Source organism: Salmo salar, chromosome ssa05 (assembly GCF_905237065.1).
Source record: "Salmo salar chromosome ssa05, Ssal_v3.1, whole genome shotgun sequence".
NCBI classification, from domain to species: Eukaryota; Metazoa; Chordata; class Actinopteri; order Salmoniformes; family Salmonidae; genus Salmo; species Salmo salar.
In genome coordinates this window covers 9974028-9988480 of record NC_059446.1, presented here as the reverse complement: position 1 = coordinate 9988480, position 14453 = coordinate 9974028, and the positions used below count along the sequence as shown (strand labels likewise).

The 14453-nt window shown below is 49.5% G+C and overlaps 1 protein-coding gene across 2 annotated transcripts in view; it reads left to right on the top strand.

Annotated features, from left to right (window-relative positions):
* Positions 1-14453, top strand: part of LOC106592285 (gamma-aminobutyric acid receptor subunit beta-2) — a 110256-nt gene that overhangs the window by 56040 nt on the left and 39763 nt on the right. For both annotated transcript variants that reach the window (XM_045717879.1, XM_045717878.1), the window contains exon 5: positions 8946-9028. In XM_045717879.1, the coding sequence (XP_045573835.1) occupies positions 8946-9028 (83 nt within the window). The remainder of the gene's footprint in view (positions 1-8945; positions 9029-14453) is intronic.

Genomic DNA, 14453 nt, shown 5'->3' with positions numbered 1-14453 from the left:
AGTTATGATACTGGCCACTGCATAGCATATCATTATTTTCAAGATTTCAATGGACATATTAAGAGACACATTTATTCACTGTTGTTTAAAACCATTTGAGAGTCACTGCAATTTTCTCTTAGTGTATTCTAGCTCTTTTTGTGAGAGGACAGGATCTATCCCTGTGCTATGGAGACATACAGCCCTGGTCTTTTGTCAGTAGCAGGAGAGATGGGCTGCCCAGTTCAATAGATATCATGATAGGGAGAGAAGGAGAGATGGATAAAAATAACCTTACTTTTTCCTGTCAATATAGGAACAGAACAGTTTCATTAAAAAAAGTCTCTCTCTCTCTCTCTCTCTCTCTCTCTGAGTTGGCATGACAGATGAGAAGGAGAGGTGGATGGAGAGAAAGAGAGTGATGGTAACCTAGCTACAGCATCAACACTCTGTTCCCCCTCCTGGTCACCTAGCAACAGCATCAATACTCTGTTTCCCCTCCTTCTGGTCACCTAGCTACAGCATCAACACTCTGTTCCCCCTCCTTCTGGTCACCTAGCAACAGCATCAATACTCTGTTTCCCCTCCTTCTGGTCACCTAGCAACAGCATCAACACTCTGTTTCCCCTCCTTCTGGTCACCTAGCTACAGAGCTACAGCATCAACACTCTGTTTCCCCTCCTTCTGGTCACCTAGCAACAGCATCAACACTCTGTTCCCCCTCCTTCTGGTCACCTAGCTACAGCATCAATACTCTGTTTCCCCTCCTTCTGGTCACCTAGCAACAGCATCAACACTCTGTTTCCCCTCCTTCTGGTCACCTAGCTACAGCATCAACACTCTGTTTCCCCTCCTTCTGGTCACCTAGCTACAGCATCAACACTCTGTTTCCCCTCCTTCTGGTCACCTAGCTACAGCATCAACACTCTGTTTCCCCTCCTTCTGGTCACCTAGCTACAGAGCTACAGCATCAACACTCTGTTTCCCCTCCTTCTGGTCACCTAGCTACAGCATCAACACTCTGTTTCCCCTCCTTCTGGTCACCTAGCTACAGCATCAACACTCTGTTTCCCCTCCTTCTGGTCACCTAGCTACAGAGCTACAGCATCAATACTCTGTTTCCCCTCCTTCTGGTCACCTAGCAACAGCATCAATACTCTGTTTCCCCTCCTTCTGGTCACCTAGCTACAGAGCTACAGCATCAACACTCTGTTCCCCCTCCTTCTGGTCACCTAGCAACAGCATCAATACTCTGTTTCCCCTCCTTCTGGTCACCTAGCTACAGCATCAACACTCTGTTTCCCCTCCTTCTGGTCACCTAGCAACAGCATCAATACTCTGTTTCCCCTCCTTCTGGTCACCTAGCTACAGAATCAACACTCTGTTCCCCCTCCTTCTGGTCACCTAGCAACAGCATCAATACTCTGTTCCCCCTCCTTCTGGTCACCTAGCAACAGCATCAACACTCTGTTTCCCCTCCTTCTGGTCACCTAGCTACAGAGCTACAGCATCAATACTCTGTTCCCCCTCCTTCTGGTCACCTAGCTACAGAGCTACAGCATCAATACTCTGTTTCCCCTCCTTCTGGTCACCTAGCTACATCATCAACACTCTGTTTCCCCTCCTTCTGGTCACCTAGCTACAGCATCAATACTCTGTTCCCCCTCCTTCTGGTCACCTAGCTACAGCATCAACACTCTGTTTCCCCTCCTTCTGGTCACCTAGCTACAGAGCTACAGCATCCTGACAAGTTTTGTTGAAACACTGTAGGCAGTAACACATATGACACGCTGCCAGGTATCTATCACACACACACACACACACACACACACACACACACACACACACACACACACACACACACACACACACACACACACACACACACACACACACACACACACACACACACACAGCAGCGCCATAACTAAAGGATCCTGAAAAACACTGGTTGTTGGTTGGTCCCTCTTTAAACTCAGACAAAAGCTTGTAGACTTCTGCTGTTACTGATGATGTAGGAGCAGCCTATAAATAGCATGTTATTCTTAACCATGCCATCTTGGCCTAATTTTACATGTCCCAGGAGCTTCCTTCCTGATCCTGAGCATAGTGTGATTATTGAGTGGTGAAGTGTTGGATGACTGACTGACACCCTATCTTGTATGTAGTGCACTACTTTTGACCAGAGCTCTATGGTTCTAGTCAAAAGTACTCTGGTTAAAAGCAGTGCACTATGTAGGGAATATGGTGTCATTTAGGATGTACCCAGTGAGTGTGGCAATGTCTAGCTAGCTTACTGGGTGGGTGGGTGGGTGGGAGGCTGAAGGGCTGTGTGGCTGAAGGGCTGTGTGGCTGAAGGGCTGTGTGGCTGAAGGGCTGTGTGGCTGGGTGGCTGAAGGGCTGTGTGGCTGTGTGGCTGAAGGGCTGTGTGGCTGTGTGGCTGTGTGGCTGAAGGGCTGTGTGGCTGTGTGGCTGAAGGGCTGTGTAGCTGGGTGGCTGAAGGGCTGTGTGGCTGTGTGGCTGAAGGGCTGTGTGGCTGTGTGGCTGAAGGGCTGTGTGGCTGAAGGGCTGTGTGGCTGTGTGGCTGAAGGGCTGTGTAGCTGTGTGGCTGTGTGGCTGTAGGGCTGTGTAGCTGGGTGGCTGAAGGGCTGTGTGGCTGTGTGGTTGAAGGGCTGTGTGGCTGTGTGGCTGAAGGGCTGTGTAGCTGGGTGGCTGATGGGCTGTGTAGCTGTGTGGCTGTGTGGCTGTGTGGCTGAAGGGCTGTGTGGCTGTGTGGCTGAAGGGCTGTGTAGCTGTGTGGCTGTGTGGCTGTGTGGCTGTGTGGCTGAAGGGCTGTGTAGCTGTGTGGCTGTGTGGCTGTGTGGCTGAAGGGCTGTGTAGCTGTGTGGCTGAAGGGCTGTGTGGCTGTGTGGCTGAAGGGCTGTGTAGCTGGGTGGCTGAAGGGCTGTGTAGCTGTGTGGCTGTGTGGCTGTGTGGCTGAAGGGCTGTGTAGCTGTGTGGCTGAAGGGCTGTGTGGCTGTGTGGCTGAAGGGCTGTGTAGCTGGGTGGCTGTGTGGCTGTGTAGCTGTGTGGCTGAAGGGCTGTGTGGCTGTGTGGCTGAAGGGCTGTGTAGCTGGGTGGCTGAAGGGCTGTGTGGCTGTGTGGCTGTGTGGCTGTGTGGCTGAAGGGCTGTGTAGCTGTGTGGCTGGGTGGCTGAAGGGCTGTGTAGCTGTGTGGCTGAAGGGCTGTGTAGCTGTGTGGCTGAAGGGCTGTGTGGCTGTGTGGCTGTGTGGCTGAAGGGCTGTGTAGCTGGGTGGCTGAAGGGCTGTGTGGCTGTGTGGCTGTGTGGCTGTGTGGCTGAAGGGCTGTGTAGCTGTGTGGCTGGGTGGCTGAAGGGCTGTGTGGCTGTGTGGCTGAAGGGCTGTGTAGCTGTGTGGCTGGGTGGCTGAAGGGCTGTGTAGCTGTGTGGCTGAAGGGCTGTGTGGCTGCGTGGTTGCGTGGTTGGGTGGCCGAAGGGCTGGGTGGCTGGCTGGGTGTCCGAAGGCCTGGGTGGCTGTGTGGCTAGTGTACCAGGCATAGCATGGTGAGTTAGTGATAGCCACGGCAGGGAGAGAGAGGGGTAAACTAGGACATCCATCCATAGGACTCCTCTGATAATACTCCGGCGCACTTTGGTCCCTTCCTCTCCCTCTCGCTCTGCCTTCCTCCCTGCCTGCCTGCCTGCCTCCCTCCCTCCCTCCCTCCCTCCCTCCCTCCCTCCCTCCCTCCCTCCCTCCCTCCCTCCCTCCCTCCCTCCCCTGCCTGCCTCATAGCCTCCTCCCTCCCTCCCTCCCCTGCCTGCCTGCCTGCCTGCCTGCCTGCCTGCCTGCCTGCCTGCCTGCCTGCCTGCCTGCCTCCCTCCCTCCCTGCCTGCCTCCCTCCCTCCCTCCCTGCCTCCCTCCCTCCCTCCCTCCCTCCCTCCCTCCCTCCCTCCCTCCCTCCCTCCCTCCCTCCCTGCCTGCCTGCCTGCCTGCCTGCCTGCCTGCCTGCCTGCCTGCCTGCCTGCCTCCCTCCCTCCCTCCCTGACTGCCTGCCTGCCTGCCTGCCTGCCTGCCTGCCTCCTTCCCTCCCTCCCTCCCTCCCTGCCTGCCTGCCTGCTAACTGGCTTGTTACATAATAGGGAACAATGGAGGGAGGGAAGGGAGGGAGGCAGGCAGGGAGGGAGGGAGGCAGGGAGAATGTTGAATGTTTCTATGTCTCTGAAAAATTTAATTCCCCGAACTTGTCTTCAGTGAGACCCAAGGGACCTGTTGTTTATGAACTTGTGTAGTTTAATTATGGAACACATGTCCACTCTTCTAGATCAGTTTGTGCTTATGGTGGAAGGGAAAACAATCAATTTAGTTTACAATCAGCTATTTCAGGTCACTAAAAGTATGTACAAAATAAAGTTATTTTACAACCAGTATACAACCTGACCATAACGTCATAAACAACGGCATAATGACAACCAGCATACAACCTGACCATAACGTTATAAACAACGGCATAATGACAACCAGCATACAACCTGACCATAACGTTATAAACAACGGCATAATGACAACCAGTATACAACCTGACCATAACGTCATAAACAACGGCATAATGACAACCAGGGTTGGGGAGTATTATTACATGTAATCCGTTACATGTAAGGGATTACAAAAACGGTAACTGTAATCCGTGATTTCTTCGAGGATTACTTTTAAATTCAGAAAGGACTTTGACACTTCTCTGTTTTCTCAATGCCATTCAAATCAGCATTGAAAAAGGCGTGAGTTTGTTCCACCTGAGCGAGTCTGACCACAAGTCATAGACCACTATGATGACACACCAAATGGGTTTGATGGATCGCGGGAAAAGAGCAGAAATAGGCATTTGTAGGCTACAGTCCAAGCTATGTCTTCCTATGGTGTGACTGCTGTCGGCATCCAAAGATGATCCAACTTGAATAAACGCTTGGAGGTAAAGGATGACAGTAGTGGTGTAGTCTACGGCGATACGGATATCACTTAATATTGGAATCTACATAGCGCTTTGATGTGAATCACACTGCTACTCTCATTTAGCTATTTGCGCCTTGGTTGTAGTGGATGGCTGTTGACAAATCTAAATGTGTATTTGAACCCAATAATGGTTGAATTCAAGATGTTTAAACTGCCTATCAATCATTGTTTTTGAAACCAGTGGACAGCCAGTGAAAACTGCGCTCTTGGATCCCAGCCTATGGAATAAATGTGGGGCTTTTATTGCTCAATCTAATTCATGCTGATAAATAAACCCATAGGCCTAATGGACAGTCAAACTCACACACTTCTGATAGACTTAAAGGGGAAATCTGTAGTTGCTACATCCATTTTTGGATTTATTGAAATGACTGGAATTCTGATAGACTTTGGTTTTTAATGTAAATATATAATTTAATCGTATTATTATATGTAATAGAACGCAATGGGTTAGAAGAAGCCTACATAACCATAACCAATATATGGCCAGCTATGTAAACTTTAACATTGATTTATCCTGCAATAGATGTCGTTCAACTGGTAACATACATTTTTGTCTTCTTCTAATGACTCTTAAGGGGAAAGTAATCTAAAAGTAATGGAATGTAATCAGAATACATACTGAGTTTAGGGTAATCCAAAAGTTACGTTACTGATTACAATTTTGGACAGGTAACTTGTAACTGTAACGGATTACATTTAGAAAGTAACCAACCCAACCCTGATGACAACCAGTATACAACCTGAACATTTGATTTGATCATAACGTCACAAACAACTTCTTAATGACAACCAATATACAACCTAACCATAACGTCACAAACAACGTCATAATGACAACCAGTATACAACCTGAACATAATGTCACAAACAACGTCATAATGACAACCAGTATACAACCTAACCATAACGTCACAAACAACGTCATAATGACAACCAGCATTCAACCTGACCATAACGTCACAAACAACGTCATAATGACAACCAGCATACAACCTGACCATAACGTCACAAACGTCATAATGACAACCAGTATACAACCTGACCATAACGTCGCAAAGAACGTCATAATGACAACCAGTATACAACCTGACCATAACGTCACAAACGTCATAATGACAACCAGTATACAACCTGACCATAACGTCTCAAACAACGTCATAATGACAACCAGTATGCAACCTGACCATAACGTCTTAATGACAACCAGTATAGAACCTGACCATAACGTCTTAATGACAACCAGTATAGAACCTGACCATATTGTCACAAACAACATCAGAATGACAACCAATATACAACCTGACCATAACGTCACAAACAACGTCATAATGACAACCAGTATACAACCTGACCATAACGTCACAAACAACGTCATAATGACAACCAGCATACAACCTGACCATAACGTTATAAACAACATCAGAATGACAAACAGCATACTGTACAACCTGACCATAACGTCACAAACAACGTCATAATGACAACCAGTGTACAACCTGACCATAACGTCACAAACAACGTCATAATGACAACCAGCATACAACCTGACCATAACGTCATAATGACAACCAGTATAGAACCTGACCATAACGTCACAAACAACGTCATAATGACAACCAGTATACAACCTGACCATAACGTCACAAACAACGTCATAATGACAACCAGCATACAACCTGACCATAACGTCATAATGACAACCAGTATAGAACCTGACCATAACGTCACAAACAACGTCATAATGACTTTTTGCCTGTTGGTGAAAAGTCAACGATTCTACAAGTCATTGATCTCTACTCAACCATTGTTCATTTGGAAATGATTACTTTCCAAAGGGTCTTCCTAATCCTATCATATTTGATATCAATCACTATGTTGTTCTTCCACAAAGACTATGAGAGTAGTGTTGTCTATCTATTACTGGACACAATCACCAGCTGCATGTGACACACACACCTCCGCCCTCCATTTAGCAAATCTGACCATAATTCTATCCTCCTGATTCCTGCTTACAAGCAAAACCTAAAGCAAGAAATACCAGTGATTCGCTCAATACGGAAGTGGTCAGATGACGCGGATGCTACACTATAGGACTGTTTTGCTAGCACAGACTGGAATATGTTCCGGGATTCATCCAATGGCATTCAGGAGTTTACCACCTCAGTCATCGGCTTCATCAATAAGTGCATTGACGACGTCGTCCCCACAGTGACCGTACGTACATATCCCAACCAGAAACCATGGATTACAGGCAACATCCGAATCGAGCTAAAGGCTAGAGCTGCCGCTTTCAAGGAGCGGGACACTAATCCGGACGCTTATAAGAAATCCCACTATGCCCTCAGACGAACCATCAAACAAGCAAAGCATCAATACAGGATTAAGATTGAATCCTAATACACCGGCTCTGAAGCTCGTCGGATGTGGCAGGGCTTGAAAACTATTACGGACTACAAAGGGAAACCCAGGCGCGAGCTGCCCAGTGACGTGAGCCTACCAGACGAGCTAAATGCCTTTTATGCTCGGTTCAAGGCAAGCAACACTGAAGCATGCACAAGAGCACCAGCTGTTCTGGATGACTGTGTGATAACGCTCTCGGTAGCCGATGTGAGCTAGACCTTTAAACAGGCCAACATTCACAAAGCCGCGGGGCCAGATGGATTACCAGGACGTGTACTCAAAGCATGCGCGGACCAACTAGCAAGTGTCTTCACCGACATTTTCAACCTATTCCTAACTGAGTCTATAGTACCAGTTTCAAGCAGACCACCATAGTCCTTGTGCATCCCAAGGAAGCGAAGGTAACCTGCCTAAATTATTACCGCCCTGTAGCACTCGCATCGGTAGCCGGGAAGTGGTTTGAAAGGCTGGTCATGGCTCACATCAACAGCATCCTCCTTGATACCCTAAACCCACTCCAATTTGCATACTGCCCCAACAGATTCACAGAGGACGCAATCTCAATCGCACTCCACACTGCCCTTTTCCCACCTGGACAAAAGGAACACCTATGTGAGAATGCTGTTCATTGACTACAGCTCAGTGTTCAACACCATAGTGCCCATGAAGCTCATCACTAAGCTAAGGACCCTGGGACTAAACACCTCCCTCTGCAACTGGATCCTGGTCTTCCTGACGGGCCGCTCCCAGGTGGTAAGGGTAGGCAACAACACGTCTGCCACACTGAACCTCTACACTGGGGCCCCTCAGGTGTGTGTACTTAGTCCCCTCCTGTACTCCCTGTTCACCCACGACTACGTGGCCAAACACGACTCCAACACCATCATTAAGTTTGCTGACGACACAACAGTAGAATGGCTGATCACCGACAACGATGAGACAGCCTATAGGGAGGAGGTCAGAGAACTGGCAGTGTGGTGCCAGGACAATAACCTCTCCCTCAATGTGATCAAGACAAAGGAGCTGATCGTGGACTACAGGAAAAGGCGGGCCAAACAGGCCCCCATTAACATCAACGGGGCTGTAGTGGAGCAGGTCGAGAGTTTCAAGTTCCTTGGTGTCCACATTACCAACAAACTATAATTTTCCAAACACACCAAGACAGTCGTGAAGAGGGCGCGACAAAACCTTTTCCTCCTCAGGAGACTGAAAAGATTTGCCACGGGTCCCCAGATCCTCAAAAAGTTATACAGCTGCACCATCGAGAGCATCCTGACTGGCTGCATCACCGCCTGGTATGGCAACTGCTCATTCCCCCCTCCCCTGTAACTATTCCCCAGGTCGTTGCTGTAAATGGGAATGTGATCTCAGTGAATTTACCTGGCAAAATATGGATTGAAATGTGTTTTCTTTAAAGCTGATATGGAGTCTTCCCTATACCTGAAGTGTAACGTTATATTCCTGTGTGTGTGTGTGTGTGTGTGTGTGTGTGTGTGTGTGTGTGTGTGTGTGTGTGTGTGTGTGTGTGTGTGTGTGTGTGTGTGTGTGTGTGTGTAGGATCACAACCACAGCAGCCTGTATGATGGATCTGAGGCGATATCCTCTGGATGAACAGAACTGCACACTGGAGATCGAGAGCTGTGAGTACCACTGTCGCCCATGGCAGCAGAACACCCCCCTCCCGTGAAGACGTCACTCCCAGACCAATCTATATAGAACACTGCTATCATAGAAATAGAATTAGTAGGAGATTCATTTCTTTGACCTTTTTTAAGCATTACCCAACTCGTTGTCATGCCAAACATGTATGGTGAACAGGAAATGAACATGGGACATACTCAAATAGACAGTATAATGTATACATAATGCAACATTGATTGTGCTGTGAAGAGAGACAGAGAGACAGAGAGAGACAGAGAGAGACAGAGACATAGAGAGACATAGAGAGAGACAGAGAGAGACAGTGAGACAGAGAGAGACAGAGACATAGAGAGAGACAGAGACATAGAGAGACATAGAGAGACAGAGAGAGACAGAGAGAGACAGAGAGAGACAGAGACATAGAGAGAGACAGAGACATAGAGAGAGACAGAGACATAGAGAGAGACAGAGACAGAGACAGAGACGGAGACGGAGACGGAGACGGAGAGACGGAGAGACAGAGAGAGACACAGAAACATTCTCATTTCATTAAAACTTCCCCCCCCCCTTAAAATAAAACACCAAAATATATCCTGTACTGCAGTACATGTACCATACTCACCTTGCCCTCTACCCCACGATACAAAACAACACCACATATCACACTAACCAAAACCTCACCATTTCTACCACCGTATTTCCTGAAACATCTTCCCCAGCTATACAAACAGCCCCCCCAACACACCATATCTCCTGAAACATCTTCCCCAGCTATACAGACAGCCCCCCCAACACACCATATCTCCTGAAACATCTTCCCCAGCTATACAGACAGCCCCCCCAACACACCATATCTCCTGAAACATCTCCCCAGCTATACAGACAGCCCCCCCAACACACCATATCTCCTGAAACATCTTCCCCAGCTATACAGACAGCCCCCCAACACACCATATCTCCTGAAACATCTTCCCCAGCTATACAAACAGCCCCCCCCAACACACCATATCTCCTGAAACATCTTCCCCAGCTATACAGACAGCCCCCCCCAACACACCATATCTCCTGAAACATCTTCCCCAGCTATACAAACAGCCCCCCCAACACACCATATCTCCTGAAACATCTCCCCCAGCTATACAGACAGCCCCCCCAACACACCATATCTCCTGAAACATCTTCCCCAGCTATACAAACAGCCCCCCCCAACACACCATATCTCCTGAAACATCTTCCCCAGCTATACAGACAGCCCCCCCCAACACACCATATCTCCTGAAACATCTTCCCCAGCTATACAGACAGCCCCCCCAACACACCATATCTCCTGAAACATCTCCCCCAGCTATACAGACAGCCCCCCCCAACACACCATATCTCCTGAAACATCTCCCCCAGCTATACAGACCGCCCCCCCAACACACCATATCTCCTGAAACATCTCCCCCAGCTATACAGACAGCCCCCCAACACACCATATCTCCTGAAACATCTCCCCCAGCTATACAGACAGCCCCCCCCCAACACACCATATCTCCTGAAACATCTCCCCCAGCTATACAGACAGCCCCCCCAACACACCATATCTCCTGAAACATCTTTCCCAGCTATACAGACAACCCCCCCAACACACCATATCTCCTGAAACATCTCCCCCAGCTATACAGACAGCCCCCCAACACACCATATCTCCTGAAACATCTTCCCCAGCTATACAGACAGCCCCCCCAACACACCATATCTCCTGAAACATCTTCCCCAGCTATACAGACAGCCCCCCCCCCAACACACCATATCTCCTGAAACATCTCCCCCAGCTATACAGACAGCCCCCCAACACACCATATCTCCTGAAACATCTCCCCCAGCTATACAGACAGCCCCCCAAAACACCATATCTCCTGAAACATCTCCCCCAGCTATACAGACAGCCCCCCCAACACACCATATCTCCTGAAACATCTCCCCCAGCTATACAGACAGCCCCCCAACACGCCATATCTCCTGAAACATCTCCCCCAGCTATACAGACAGCCCCCCAACACACCATATCTCCTGAAACATCTCCCCCAGCTATACAGACAGCCCCCAACACACCATATCTCCTGAAACATCTCCCCCAGCTATACAGACAGCCCCCCAACACACCATATCTCCTGAAACATCTTCCCCAGCTATACAGACAGCCCCCCCAACACACCATATCTCCTGAAACATCTCCCCCAGCTATCCAGACAGCCCCCCCAACACACCATATCTCCTGAAACATCTCCCCAGCTATACAGACAGCCCCCCCAACACACCATATCTCCTAAAACATCTCCCCCAGCTATACAGACAGCCCCCCCAACACACCATATCTCCTGAAACATCTTCCCCAGCTATACAGACAGCCCCCCCAACACACCATATCTCCTGAAACATCTCCCCCAGCTATACAGACAGCCCCCCCCCAACACACCATATCTCCTGAAACATCTTCCCCAGCTATACAGACAGCCCCCCCAACACACCATATCTCCTGAAACATCTTCCCCAGCTATACAGACAGCCCCCCAACACACCATATCTCCTGAAACATCTTCCCCAGCTATACAGACAGCCCCCCCAACACACCATATCTCCTGAAACATCTTCCCCAGCTATACAGACAGCCCCCCCCAACACACCATATCTCCTGAAACATCTCCCCCAGCTATACAGACAGCCCCCCCAACACACCATATCTCCTGAAACATCTCCCCCAGCTATACAGACAGCCCCCCAAAACACCATATCTCCTGAAACATCTCCCCCAGCTATACAGACAGCCCCCCCAACACACCATATCTCCTGAAACATCTCCCCCAGCTATACAGACAGCCCCCCCAACACACCATATCTCCTGAAACATCTTCCCCAGCTATACAGACAGCCCCCCCAACACACCATATCTCCTGAAACATCTCCCCCAGCTATCCAGACAGCCCCCCCAACACACCATATCTCCTGAAACATCTCCCCAGCTATACAGACAGCCCCCCCAACACACCATATCTCCTAAAACATCTCCCCCAGCTATACAGACAGCCCCCCCAACACACCATATCTCCTGAAACATCTTCCCCAGCTATACAGACAGCCCCCCCAACACACCATATCTCCTGAAACATCTCCCCCAGCTATACAGACAGCCCCCCCAACACACCATATCTCCTGAAACATCTTCCCCAGCTATACAGACAGCCCCCCCAACACACCATATCTCCTGAAACAGCTTCCCCAGCTATACAGACAGCCCCCCCAACACACCATATCTCCTGAAACATCTTCCCCAGCTATACAGACAGCCCCCCCAACACACCATATCTCCTGAAACATCTCCCCCAGCTATACAGACAGCCCCCCCAACACACCATATCTCCTGAAACATCTTCCCCAGCTATACAAACATCTCCACACTTTTTATCATTTTATAGAACTCAAATTCCCCCCTAAGGTGCGCAGAGACCATCCCATGAAATAATAGTAAAGGGTCTGTTATCCCCCCACCTTTGACCCTGTTCCTCCTTGTTAGCCAAATAGACAACTTTGCCTGAGCAAACAGGAAATTCAACATACACGTTTGGCCTTCTCCTGTACCCAATTATAAACACCCCAACAGTAAAAACCACCCCAACCTCTCACACAGACATTCCAACAGAGACATTAATGGCATTAACTTGGCGCACACAGAAAACACATGAATCACAGTTTCTCTCATAACGCAGAAAGGACACCCCTGCCCGACTCAACCTGTGCCAGCCAGCTGTTAGTGGCCAGGGCTCCATGTAGAACCCTCCACTGGAGGTCCCCTGACCTCCATCTAAAACCCACCATACTCTCTTCCCCACATACCCCCTGTCACTGATTTGCCTTCACTCCTGTTAGGCTCCTAATGTTCCTCACCTTAATGCAGAGGTTGTAGAGGGCTTTACCTCCCACCCCCTCAAACTCCTCCAGGTTCGGAGTGTTAAAATCTAACAAGTCCTCCCTTGCCAGTCCCCAGTCTCTGCCGTGAGCTGCAGTGGCAGAAACATTGGTGGCCCCTCCCCCTTTGGCCGCTCAAACATCCCCCTTACCGGCTCAGACAGTGCCTCCTGGACCTCCTCCAGGAATCTCTCCAGCAGCCTAAGAGATGTTATTCCTGTTTGTTGTGCCAGGACTTCCTGGGTTTTCCACCCCTCCTCTCCCAGACCCGCTGCCATCAGTTGCCTCTGCAGGGTGGCCGACTGAACCGATCTCAAAGGGATGGCTGGGTTGTGGAAGATAGGCTCCTCCCACACCCACAACCCAGGCTCCACACCCCCTTCTCGTGTGGGCCTTAGCAGCTGCCAGGCCCTCAGCACTGCAGAGTAAACATCTGAGAGACCTGCTGTACTCAGCCTCTCCAGTTTCATGAGGAACAGCTGCCGGTCCAACCCTAATCCGCCAGCTCTCCTCAGCAGCGCGCATGCTGGTTCCCTCCAGCCAACATCAGTATGGTACAGCAGTCTCTGCACCGCCTTTAGTCAGAAAGCAGCCACCAGGCCCTGTCCTCCTTCGTGGACAGTCATGTACAACACTGCCGCCCTCAGCCAGCTGCCAGGCCCTCTATATGACACTTGGGACAGGAGCCACCTATACCTGGCCAGTCTTGACACCACTGTCTGTAACAGCCCCTCCCAGTTCTTCCTGACCCACCTCTGAGCTCAGATACACCCCCAACATTTTAAGCCCTTCACAACCCCACTGCAAACCCCTTGGAAGCAGAGGAGGGGACCTATCCCCCCATGCCCCACATAACAGAGCTTTGCTCTTGCCCCAGTTTACCTTAGCTGATGAAGCTCCCTCGTACACCTTCAGACTAGTTTCTGTGCCTGCATATCTTGACCATCTTGACCATCCCTGACCATCTCAGAAACATAATCTGCATACGCTGACACTGCTATGCCTGTCAACACACCCATGCCTGTCCAGCACACTCCCTGCAGTCTCCTGCGTAGCAGGCCCAAAAAAGGCTCAATGGCTAGTGTATAACTGCCCCGATAGAGGGTATCCTTGTCTAATGCCCCGCCTCACCCAGACTGGCCTACTGAGCCCCCCTCCCACCTTGACCATACATGACGCCCCAGCATACAACAGCTTCACACAGGTCAAAAACCTTTCCCAAACCCAAAAACAAACATCACATTAAACAGATACCCATGGTCCACTCTATTAAAAGCCTTCTCTTGATCTAAAGAGACCAGTCCAAAGTTCACATTAGAACCTCTCGACAAGTCCAACATGTCCCTGATTAAGAACAAGTTGTCCGTGATTGAGCATCTCGGTACACAATATGTTTGGTCCTTATGTACTATCGAATCCAGATGGGACTTCAGTCTGTTAGAGAGGACCTTGGCAAATATCTTGTAGTCCGCACAG